The sequence below is a fragment of the Lithobates pipiens genome, unplaced genomic scaffold, assembly GCF_037356315.1.
Source record: "Lithobates pipiens isolate NorthernLeopardFrog02 unplaced genomic scaffold, aLitPip1_a1.2 Scaffold_13, whole genome shotgun sequence".
Taxonomy (NCBI): domain Eukaryota; kingdom Metazoa; phylum Chordata; class Amphibia; order Anura; family Ranidae; genus Lithobates; species Lithobates pipiens.
In genome coordinates this window covers 218563815-218576934 of record NW_027507718.1, presented here as the reverse complement: position 1 = coordinate 218576934, position 13120 = coordinate 218563815, and the positions used below count along the sequence as shown (strand labels likewise).

Below are 13120 nucleotides of genomic sequence, written 5' to 3'. Positions count from 1 at the left end.
GCCGGGGTTATGTCATTTCCCCTGCTCTACGTCAGCTCCAAGATCCTGCGAGTAATACAGCAGCAGGTCGGCTCCGATTTGTGGAACATGGCTTTTATGGTAATCCGGCAAGGAAAACAAGGCTTGCTTGATAAGTACTGGGCACGTGCGAGATTATGTTCGTGGAGATAGAGTAAGACCCCTTTCACACTGAGGCGTTTTAGTGCTACAAATAGCGCCTATAAAGTGCCTGAAAAGCGCCTCTCATGCCTCCCCAGTATGAAAGCCCGAGTGCTCTCACACTGGGGTGGTGCGCTAGCAGGACAGGAAAAAAAGTCCTGCAAGCAGCATCTTTGGGGTAATTTGGGGGCGGTGTATATGGCACTCCCAAACACCCTGCCCATTGAAATGAATGGGCAGTGCTGCCAAAGCCCCAGCAAAACGCTTCAGCAGTGCCACAACACAGGCACTTTTAACCCTTTCTTTGGCCGCTAGCAGGGGTCAAAAATGCCCCAATAGTGGCCGCAAAGTGCCGCTAAAAAGACAATAAAGTACTGCTAAAACTAGTGTCGCTTTACCGCCAATGCACCCCCACCCCAGTGTGAAAGTACTCTAAGGACAGAAATAAGACACGTATTGGACGCACAAGACAGCAGTCACTATGGCAGCGGCTGCAAACGAAAAGGAGTTTCCAAAAAATGTTTATTCAAGTATTCTATATACTCTCTCTATGTGGCGCATTGCATCAAAATAACAAAATCTGTTTCATTATTTGAAATTTAGGGTAGAAATACTACCGCTTAAGGGCTGGTTCCCACTGGTGCGATGTCAGTGATCGGGTTGTGATTCGCACCGCACTGCAGTGAAAATCACAATCTCTGTGTGATGCGATTTCAGCCTTAAAGATGATATGGCTGAATTTGCATCAAACTCGCACAGGACCCTTTTATTGTCCGCAGCAGAATCAGATCGCATGGGTGTTCACACCCATGTGATCCGATACCTGTCTGAGTTTTCAGTTCCCACTGCGATTTGCAAACTGATTTGGGGGTGTCAATAAATTTTAACTGACACTCCCAGCAGTTTGCATTGGGCAGTGTGAACTGTTGCCAGGAGACATGCGATGCGGGATCCCGCAGTGGATTTGCAGGGTTCCTGCAGCACAGCAGTGTGAACTGGCCCTTAATGCTCATACATCTTGGGGGGAAGGGGGTGCAGTTTGGCATATTTGTCCCGGGCTCTAGATGACCTTGTCCTGGCACTGATCCCACCACATCTGATGTGAACCAGCTTTCAGTGTATTCTTGCACCTTAAGGGCCAGTTCACACTGCTGCGATGCCTGCAACCCTGCAAATCCATTCCAAAAAAAAAAAATGGTCCTGTGCGAGTTTGAGGCAAATTCAGCCATACGATCTTTACGGCGAATCACATCCGATCTCTGACATCGCACCAGTGTGAACCAGCCCTTAACCTCCCTGTCGGCAATACCGAGTTTGGCTCGGGCTGGAATTTCAGTACCTTGAGCGGTAACCCCCGAGCCAGACTCGGGATCGCATCGCTGGATACAGGGAGACTTACTTACCTTGTCCCCTGGATTCAGCGATGTCCCCGCGCTGTGTGTGATTGAGCCGTCCTCTGCTCGATTCACACAGTGCCCGAGTGCTGCCGAGCTCCGTTCCCTGCGACAATACGACGCACGGGAGCAGAGATCGGCGACAAATTCTAAAAAGTAAAAATACACAAAACACACACAGTACTGTAATCTTACAGATTACAGTACTGTATAAAAAAATGACACACCCCCTTTGTCCCTAGTGGTCTGCCCAGTGCCCTGCATGCACTTTTATATTATAAATACTGTTTTTTCTGCCTGGAATTTGGAGATTGTCCATAGCAACCAAAAAGTGTCCCTTTATGTCAAAAGTGATTTTAGACCAACTAGAAAACAGCGATAAGAAATTAGAATCACTTGCAGAATTGAGCGATAGCAATTTGTGGGGAAATTCGTCATCAAACACTAAATCTAATGACAGCGACAATTCTGCAAATGAGCAAATTTCAGTGTTTTTGGATTTGATTACATTATTGAATCATTTTTAATTATTATTTGTTATCATTATTTATTATGTTATAAATTTTATCATACCCGGGATGTCTGCTAGACTCTGATTTGAACAGATTTAAGAGAGTTATTCCTAAGAATTACAGGACTACAATATAAAACGCCAAATTTCAATGCAAAATAATTGTACCACTTTCAGCACCTAAAATCAGAAATAATCATACCGCCAGGGAGGTTAAACAGTAGTGAACTCAGATATTTCTACCTTAAATTTCAAAAAATGTAATTGATTTAGTTATTTTGAAGCAATACGCCACATAGGGAGAGTATATAGAATGCTCCTTAATCGCATCGCACAGAGATCGCATGTGATTTTCACTGCAGTGCGGTGCGAATTACATCCAATGTCTGACATTGCACCAGTGGGAACCAGCCCTTAAGCGGTAGTAAACTCAGAGATTTCTACCTTAAATTTCAAATAATGAAATTTATTTAGTTATTTTGAAGTAATACGCCCCATAGGGAGAGTATATAGAATGCTCCTTAACCACTTGCTTACTGGGCACATAAACCCCCTCTTGTCCAGACCAATTTTCATCTTTCAGCGCTGAAACATTTTCAAAGACAATTGCATGGTCGTGCTACACTGTACACAAAACCTTTCTTTTGGTGGTATTTGATCACCTCTGTGGTTTTTATTTTTTGTTTAAAAAAAAATTATATTTTTTTATCAAATTTTGCAAAGAGTAATTTTTCTCCTTCATTGATGTATGCTGATGAGGCGGCACTGATGGGCACCAACAGGGGGCAGTGATGGGCACTGATGGGTGGCAATAATGGGCACTGATTGGTTACACTGATAGGCAGCACTGTTAGGTGGCACTGATTGCCACCACTGGTGGGCATTGATAGGCGACACTTGTGGGCATTTATAGGTGACACTGTGGGCACTGGCAGGTGGCAATGGCAGGTGGCACTGGCAGGGGGTACTGGTGGGCACAGATGAGGCATAATTGCCTCTTCCTCTTTGGGACCAATGTCCCTTGCAGATGAGCTGGTGATCGGCTTTTTTTTATCCTCACATTGTCAGTGTGAGGAGAAAAAAACATGATAACGGATCTTTTGTTTACATTATGTGACCAGCTGTCACTGGCTGACAGCTGATCATGTGATAGGGGGCCGGGTTCGGCCCCCCAATCGGATCTATGATCACCCGAGTCTCAATGACTCGGTGACCACAGTGTGCGCCGCGTGCGCCCTGCAGGGCACGCGCAGAGAGAGTGCAAAAGGGGAGGCCGTCACATTTCCCGGAAATTCAGGTCTGCGCTGTGGCCGTCATTCGTCTATATCGTGGACGGCAAGTGGTTAATCGCATCGCACGTGATGTTCACTGCAGTTTGGATCTCTCACATCGCACCAGTGTGAACCAGCCCTAAAACACTTGGGGGGGAGGGTCCCTAAAAAAAATAAAAAATAAAATACGATAAAGACGTTAAGCCCCTAAAAAAAAAATTAAAAAATTTAAAAAAAGATAACGATATTAAGTCCCCCCAAAAAAATTATAATGACATTAAGTCCCTAAAAAAATACTAAAAAAAAGATAACGATGTTAAGTCCCTAAAAAAAAAATGATAACGATGTTAAGTCCCTAAAAAAAAATAATACAATGATAACAACGTTAAGTCCCTAAAAAAAAATAATACAATGATAACGACGTTAAGTCCTTAAAAAACAAAATGATAACAATGTTAAGTCCCTAAAAAAAATTAAAAATGATAATGACGTTAAGTCCCTAAAAAAATCAAATAATAATAAAAAAAAAAAATGATAGCGACGTTACCGCATTAGAGAAGAAAAATTCCCATTCTGAAATTTGAAGGGGGGGGGCAGAAGGGGTCAAAGCGCGACGGAAAAGATGTCAAATCCCAAATGTAAACAGCGGTGGAACTACACATGGCATGGGGAAGCAATATTGAGCGTTGGAACTCCTCCTCTATCCCCTGTGTGTGTGTGTGTGTGTGTGTGTGTGTGTGTGTGTGTGTGTGTATGTGTGTGTGTGTGTGTGTGTGTGTGTGTATGTGTGTGTCAGTCTGTAGCAGCAGCATCCTCAGCCGCAGCATCTCCTTCACTCCACACAGGAGGTTTGCTCTCTATAAAGCATTCATCTCCTCTCCTCCTCCATGCAGACACACCAGGATTTGGCTACAGCATCCTCTCTCCATAAGCTTGAAAAGCAACATCTCTCTCTCTCTCTTCTTTTTTTTTTTTTTTTTTTTTTAGCACTATGTTTTTTTTTTTGTTGGAAATTTTCTAACCCCCCACCTTCCTTCTGATCAGCAGCACCTCTATAAACCTCCGCCCCACCAACCTCTTGTTGCTGCGCCAAGAAATAACCTCTGCTACCTACCTAAAGCAGCAACCCTTCTCCCCCATAGGAATCCTTCCTCTTCCCCAGGAACACGGGGGTGGGGGGAGGGAGAGGGGGGGCACCTCCAAAAAAAAAAAAAAAAAAAAAAAAAAACCTCAACAAAAAACAAAAACAAAAAAACAAGCCACCTGAAAGCCAAGGAGAAGAGCGCTTACCATGAGATTGCAATACACGTCGTCTTGTTCGTCTAGCACGTCTCTGGCCGCCGGTACCGGTCTCGCACCTTGCTTGTTGCCGGGCGCCGGGGGCTCCGGCTTGGCAGGTGGCGGCTGCTCCTGTTGCTGGGGTTGCTGTTACGGTGCCCTGCTGTTTTTCCTGTGGACTTCTGCCGCGGTGACGGCGTCTTCGTCATCCTCGTCGTCCTCGCCATCCGCTGGAGGTGCGGGAGGTGCTGCAGTGAGCGGCGCTCCCGGTAGCGCTGGTTCCTCTGGTGCTGCAGCGTCTACTCATCCCCCGGCTCCTCCTCTCCCCGCCGCCGCTGCTGCAGTGGTGCTCGTTGCAGCAGGTGCCGGGGCTGGAGTGTCCCCCCCGGCCGTGTGTTACACGTCCCCCGGCGCCGGCTCGGTGCAGGAGCTGGCTCAGCGCTCCCGAGTGGTCCTAGAGGGCAAAGTGCAGCAGCAAGGCAAGAGGAAGCACCTACCTGACCAAGGGGACCTGGTGACGAGAGCCAAAGGGCAACAGCTGGAGGGCTACGAGGAGCCCCAAGTGACCCAACAGGCGACCGCTTGGGTCGTTGCGGCTTCTGCGGCCAGCCTCACCACTATCGCCACCATCGCCCTCACCGGAGCTACCGACTCAGCAGCCTCGCCTGCCCCTCTCCACACCTACCTGGTCAAGGTGCATCAGGTCTGGCCGGTCAAGTCGGCCGGTTTGGACAAGGACTCTTTGATCACCGTGCAGGGGGATTTCGGCTCCGGTTGTCTGAAGCTCAAGGAGGACACTAGGTACATCTTCTTCATGGATCCCACCAACACCACCTCGGTCTTCAGGGCTTCCTACCCGCCCCTGGAGACTGGCAGGAACCTCAAGAAAGACGTTGGCAGGGTGCTCTGCAGAGGTTGTGGTAAGTCGCTGCATCCTGTCCAATCCCTTTATGTTATTTCACTTGGCTTTTGATGTGTCGCTGATGATGGTACAACCTTACTAAAGTATGGGGAAAAGTTCCTTTGGAAGCCTATGGGTGTAGGCATGGTGCCAGGGCTGCTTTGGACCACTGGGGTTGGTTTACTAAAGACAAGGGAAGTTGCATTTTTGCAAAGGGAAGACTCCTTAGACTTCATCATGGGTCACTGGGGTTGATTTACTAAAGGCAAAATAAGTTGCACTTTTGCAAAGAGAATGCTCCCCAGATTTCCACATGGATCACTGGGGTTGATTTACTAAAGGCAAGGGAAGTTGCATGTTTGCAAAAGGAAGGCTCCCTAGACATCCAGTTGCACTTTTGCAAGGGAATGCTCCTCAGGCTTCCACATGGACCACTGGGGTTGATTTACTAAAGGCAAGGGAAGTTGCACTTTTGCAAAAGAAAGGCTCCCCAGATGTCCACATGGATCACTGGGGTTGATTTGCTAAAGGTAAGGGACGTTGCACTTTTGCAAGAGAATGCTCCTTAGGCTTCTACATTGGTCACTGGGGTTGATTTGCTAAGGGCAAGGGAAGTTGTATTTTTACAACAAAAGGCTCCCCAGACATCCACATGGATCACTGGGGTTGATTTGCTAAAGGTAAGGAACATTGCACTTTTGCAAGGGAATGCTCCTTAGGCTTCTACATGGATCACTGGGGCTGATTTGCTAAATGCAAGGTAAGTTGTACTTTCACAACGAAAAAGGCTCCCCAGATGTCCACATGGATCACTGGGGTTGATTTACTAAAGGCAAGGGAAATTGCACTTTTGCAAAAGGAAGGCTCCCTAGACATCCACATGGATCTCTGGGGTTGATTTACTAAAGGTAAGGGAAGTTGCACTTTAGCAAAGAAATGCTCCCTAGGCTTCCACATGGATCATTGGGGCTGATTTACTAAAGGCTTTTTCAAGGGGAGTGCTCCCCAGGCTTCCATTTGGACCAATGAGGTTGATTTACCAAAAGCAAGGGAAGTTGGAATTTAGCGAATGCCAACTTCCATGTTGCAATCATGTGCCAACAAAATGCCATTTTTTTATTTTTTGCACATGATTGGGTATTGTTAAGTCGCATTTCTCCACGTTCACCAAGCTAAGGTAAGATTTCCACTGTGAATGGCAACTTCCCTTTAAAAGTGAACAGCCCATTTATCTTTAGTAAACCAACCCCCTATGTGCCTCGGCTGCTTTGATTCACATGGGTTGATTTACTAAAATTACAAAGTTTCTAAATTACTAAAAAACAGAGTAGCTTGTTCACATTGCAAGGGAATTTGCACATTGCATGGGAATTTGCTTGAAGCTTAGTGAATGCAGTGAAGTTTCACTTTGCAAAGGATACTCAATCACATTCAAGGAAAATACAAACACTGTATTTTTGCTTGCACATGATTGGAAGATGGAAGTCTACAGAGCTTTACCTCTGGGTAAAATTCACTTGAAAAGTGCAACTTCCCATGCAAACTGAACAGTTTATTGACCGGTAGTAAATCAACACCTGCTCGGTAATGGAACTGTTGGATTAGGTTTTCTGTCATTAACTAATGGTATTTAAAAATGGGCCCTGTTTGAGTTGTGAGAAAGTTGTTGAAAGTGATCAGCCCATTTGCCTTCAGTAAATCAACTCCCTTTGTGTCTGGGCTGTTTTGATTCACACGGGTTGATTTACTGAAATTAAGTAGACTGTTTGCTTTGCAAGAGAAGTTGCACATTGCAAGGGAATTTGTTCAAGGCTTAGTGAATGCGGTGAAGTTTCACTTTGCAAAAAATACCCAATCACGTTCAAGGAAAATACAAAAACAGCATTTTTTGCTAGCACATGATTGGAAGATGGAAGTCAACAGAGCCTTACCTCTGGATAAAATTCCCTTGCAAAGTTCAATTTCCCTTTAAAAGTGAACAACCTGTTTGCCTTCAGTAAACCAACCCCTGGTTTACAAGGGGTTGTGTCTGGGCTGCTTTGATTCACATGGGTTCATATACTGAAATGAAGTAGGCTGTTCGCTTGCAAGGGAAGTTGCACATTGCAAGGAAATTAGCTTAGTGAATGCTGTAAAGATTCACAGTGCAAAGGATACCCAATCACGTTAAAGGAAAATGCAAAAACAGAATTTGTTTGCTTGCACATGATTAAAAGATGGAAGACAACAGAGCCTTACCTCTGGGTAAAATTCCCTTGCAAAGTGCAACTTCCCTTGCAAAGTGAACAGTTGATCGACCTGTAGTAAACCAAATCCTGCTAGGTAATGAAACTTTTGGATCTAGTCTTCTGTCGTTAGCTAGAGGTGTTTGAAAACGGGCTTTGTTTGAGTTTAAAGTGCTTTTCTAAATCAAATGAATTGTTTGTTGCCCAAGCGTTTGCTACAATAGCTGAAAGCATTGGAGAAGCTCACTAGAAAGATGCATAGAGGTGTAGCAGAAAGCTGGAGGCCTTGTCTTTGACTACAGAATGTCTGTGGTCCTGTTGTTGTTGTGACATTTCTGGTGGAATTGGCACTTTTCACAGTTTATAAGTGTGGTTGCATACTTCTAACAAGGTTTTAAAGTATAACAGAAGGCACAACTTTTTATAAACATTAGAAAAAGGGGAGGTGAATTGGAACACTTTTCACGTTCTATTGCTGTCTTTGGCCCCGTAAAGAAGAGTCACCCTCTTGATGACAAGGGGAAAACTTCCAGTGGGAACTACCAGGTATTGGAGGGATTTAATTTCACTTCCTGTTGTGGCTATAAAACAGGAAGTGAAGGGAAATTCTCTCCAATGGGACACAGATTGAAAAAAAAATTTTGTAACCCTTCCTTACTCTGTCCAAAATGAAAAAAAAAAAAAAAGTTTTGCCTTTAAAGCTGATTTGTTTTGGAAACATCTCTAAACTTGTTATGTGGGGTTGAGAACTGACTCTATTTTCCAAGCAATATGTATGTGTTTATTGTACTTGTATGTTTACGTTTGTATAGTGTTTATTATACAATGTATAGTGTATGCTGAAAAACTATTTTTTTCCCCCCATGCATTGTACCAGTAACAATTTCATATTCTTGCTGGTACAATGTGACAGTCAATAGTTGGGTTTTTATTTTTCTGCCTTGTGATGAATAAGGTTTACCTTAATTTAAAGCAATTACGGCTACAATATAGACAAAAACTGTCGTTTCTAGGTTTAAAATGCTGTTTTTGCTTCCTATTGTCTGGCTGGAATTGCAGCTCTGAGCTTGCTCCTGCATCGGCCAATGAGCTGGAGGGAGCTGTTCAGCTGGTGTGGTGCTGAAGTGTGGATATGTGTTGGGAATCCCCAGCTCTGGTTCATTTAAAATACTCTTCCGAGACCTTTTTTTAATGGCTAACTTAAAAGCTAACGTTGCCATGTAGTGGATGCGGATTTTATATGGTGGCATATGTTGCGTGTTTTATGTTTTACTGACCTGTGAAATAGACGTGCGCACTACAGCAAAAGGCCATATGAATCGATTGCAATTGTATGAGCTTTACAACACATTGCTTAGGATATAGGCCTGCCAATGCAATGCACATCCATAACAAACAAACAAAAAAAAAACAAAAAACCTGTGTTAATATTTGAGACATAATAAAAAAAAAAAACAAGACAAAAAACAAACAAACAGTATATGCTGTTAATATTGAAGACAAGTCATGACTCTGCTATTTCAATGTATAGACATGATCCAACAGTAGTTTGCATTGGAATCTTTAATGTTTGGAGTCATTTACATACAAAAGTAAGCTTGGCTATGTTAGTGCTGTTAGTTTGTCATTTGATGACATCTGATTTTTGCAGTGGAGATAATATTTGATTGCTGAAATCTCATTGTTTACATGGTACTCTAGGTGTAGCAGGCATGTTCTATTATATTTTTTCAGTGGCTTTGAATATGTCTGTTGGCAAATGCAAGTCTACCTTAATCAATGTCATGTAAGGGCTTGATCTAGGGCATGGATGCTGAATTTGTGGCCCTCCAGCAGTTGTAGAACTACAACTCCCACTATGCCTCTGCCTTTGGGATTCATGCTTTTAACTGTCAGCAGGTTGCAATGCCTTATGGGACTTATAGTTCTGTAATAGCTGGAGGGTTACAGGCTGAGCACCCATGATCTAGTAGACACAGGTGTCAAACTGGCAGCCCTCCAGCTGTTGCAGAACTGCAAGTCCCATCAGGCACTGCAAGGCTGACAGTTACAAGCATGACACCCACAGGCGGAAGCATGATGGTACTTGTAGTTCCACAATAGCTGGAGGTCCATTAGCTTGACGCCCCTGATCTAGGGCATAATAAGCAACTGTTTATTCGCAAGGGAGGGTAGGCAGTTTCAGAAGTTAAAACAGCCCATTAACTCATAGGGATGTGGCCTAAGCGTCAGAGGCAATGTTTACCAGCTGTGGGTAATATATACTGTATATAAATATATATATATATATATATATATATATATATATATATATATATATATATATATATTTGCACATATTACATTTAATTTCTTCTCTGCTATTCTGATATCTTAGCATTGAAAAATCATTTTAGGCAGATTCAGGAGGAAGCAATGCCATCCTTATTTAAAAAAATAAATGGAGGAGCTTCACAGGATTAGAAGGCTCTGTTCAGATTGTGCACTAGGGCCCTGTAGTTTTTAATGACATGTGCTTGATGTTCTTTAGTTGTTATTCTAATGCTGTATATGGGATTATTAGCTTTTATTCCAAATAAGGAGGCAATTTAAGAAGTCTTGAATGACTTTTCACACCACATAACATAAAGCATTTTTTTACTGAAAATTTTTAACTTCAGTTTTTTTTTTTACTGTTATTTAAATGTTTCCTACAATTAGTTCAAAACTTTGAAAGAAGTGTGAATTTACTATGCAGGGTGGAGCAAATATTGAGTGACTTAACCTGCTTAATTTGTTGCCCAAAGCGTAGGGCATAAGGGGACTTGGTGATAATATTTTAGATAAGCTTGAGTAATAATAATAAAAGCTTGAGTAAAAATCAACTGTAATGTAATCATATATTTGCGCACAGATGTATGAAGCAGTTCATTATTATTATTATCAAAATAATAGTAATAGTAGTAATAATAATAATAATAATAATAATTACACAAAAATAATAATATAATAATCGCAAAAACTATCAAATTCATGGCATTCATAAATAATGTTTTATATATATTCTGAAAATAATTTTTTTAATTAATTTATAATAATAATAATAGTAATAATACATTAAAAAATGTAAAGGGGATTTGGGACTTTTAGATGAAAGTCTGTTTTACAGTAATAATACATTGTTTCATACATCTGTGCATGTTTATATGATTACATTGTTTATTAAAGGTTATAATTATAACTTTTATAACCTAAAACAATATAACAATTATAAGTATATATATATATAATTTAACAATTATAACTGTAGTGGCTGTCAGAACTGCTAAAGTAGTCAGTGAGAAGTATATAGGGGTGGAAAAAAAACCCCCATTTCATTCCAGTATGTGCTTTAGCAGTCTCTATTATATATGTGTACTAGCTGAAAACACCTGGACCCTGTAAACAGGATGAAGCGGAGCTTTCTTTCAATTATGTCAGTTTGAAGTCTGAAGACTTTCTGAATCACTATGGAGAAGACTTTTAACTGGACATTTACCAGCCGTAGATGCTGGTGAGAAAATACCCTGAGACAGGTGTTGAAGGCATAGACGTTTTTTAGACATTTTTCAGCATCACAAAAGTGGAAAAACAAATAATTATGATTTAACATGTAGGTAAGAAAGGAACAAAAGAATAGTAAAATAGAAAGCCTGACAAATAGGTTGAGTGGATTAAATTAATGTATCTGCTTTGTGTTTTAGAAGTTGAAATAGGGTACTCTGGCAGGAATGTAATGAAATATTGAATTAAAGAAAACCTATGCTATAATTTACAAACAAGTAAAAGCATTACCACCAGCATTTTCTGGAGCCGTGTAAGACTTACAGCTGTGTGTCATCACATGAAACCATATGACATGCAGTCTGTTTCCTACACACACCACAAAAAAGTATATAGTATATCAACTTCATGCCATTCATAAATAATGTTTTATATACAGTATCTCACGAAAGTGAGTACACCCCTCCCATTTTTGTAAATATTTTATTATATCTTTTCATGTGACAACACTGAAGAAATGACACGTTGCTACAATGTAAAGTAGTGAGTGTACAGCTTGTATAACAGTGTATATTTGCTGCCCCCCTCAAAATAACGCAACACACAGCCATTAATGTCTAACACGCTGGCAACAAAAGTGAGTACACCCCTAAGTGAAAATGTCCAAATTGGACCCAAAGTGTCAATATTTTATGTGGCCACCATTATTTTCCAGCACTGCCTTAACCCTCTTGGGCATGGAGTTCACCAGAGCTTCACAGGTTGCCAATGGAGTCCTCTTCCACACCTCCATGACGACATCACGGAGCTGGTGGATGTTAGAGACCTTGCGCTCCTCCACCTTCCATTTGAGGATGCCCCACGGATGCTCAATAGGGTTTAGGTCTGGAGACATGCTTGGCCAGTCCATCACCTTTACCCTCAGCTTCTTTAGCAAGGCAGTGGTCATCTTGGAGGTGTGTTTGGGGTCATTATCATGTTGAAATACTGCCCTGTGGCCCAGTCTCTGAAGGAAGGGGATCATGCTCTGCTTCAGTATGTCACAGTACATGTTGGCATTCATGGTTCCCTCAATGAACTGTAGCTCCTCAGTGTGGGCAGCACTCATGAAGCCCCAGACCATGACACTTCCACCACCATGCTTGACTGTAGGCAAAACACACTTGTCTTTGTACTCCTCACCTGGTTGCCACCACACACACTTGACACCATCTGAACCAAAAAAGGTTAATTTTGGTCTCATCAGAACACAGGGCATGGTTTCAGTAATCCATGTCCTTAGTCTGCATGTCTTCAGCAAACTGTTTGCAGGCTTTTTTGTGCATCATCTTTAGAGGAGGCTTCCTTCTGGAACGACAACCATGCAGACCAATTTGATGCAGTGTGCGATGTATGATCTGAGCACTGACAGGCTGACAGCCCACCCCTTCAACCTCTGCAGCAATGTTGGCAGCAATGTCTATTTCCCAAATACAACCTCTGGATATGATGTTGAGCATGTGCACTCAGCTTCTCTGGTCAACCATAGCGAGGCCTGTTCTGAGTGGAACCTGTCCTGTTAAACCGCTGTATTGTCTTGGCCACTGTGCTGCAGCTCAGTTTCAGGGTCTTGGCAATCTTCTTATAGCCTAGGCCATTTATGTAGAGCAACAATTCTTTTTGTTCAGACATTACTGGCTGTGTGTTAAGTTATTTTTAGAGGAAAGCAAATTTACGCTGTTATACAATCTGTACACTCACTACTATTACTTTAGTGTTGTCACATGAAAAGATATAAAAAAATATTTACAAAAATGTGAGGGATGTACTCACTTTTGTGAGATACTGTATATATATATCTATATATAGATATATATATA

At 42.1% G+C, this 13120-nt stretch overlaps 1 protein-coding gene across 7 annotated transcripts in view; it reads left to right on the top strand.

Annotated features, from left to right (window-relative positions):
• The first annotated feature begins 4553 nt into the window (after positions 1 to 4553).
• NRG1 (neuregulin 1) overlaps positions 4554 to 13120 on the top strand; it is an 872712-nt gene continuing 864145 nt past the window's right edge. For 2 of the 7 annotated variants that reach the window (XM_077476215.1, XM_077476214.1), the window contains exon 1: positions 4555 to 5533. In XM_077476215.1, coding sequence (XP_077332341.1) covers positions 4627 to 5533 — 907 coding nt within the window. In that variant the 5' untranslated portion in view covers positions 4555 to 4626. Of the gene's footprint in view, positions 5534 to 13120 lie in introns of all 7 variants that reach the window. The other 5 variants (XM_077476212.1, XM_077476210.1, XM_077476217.1 and 2 more) reach the window with 3 other exon arrangements.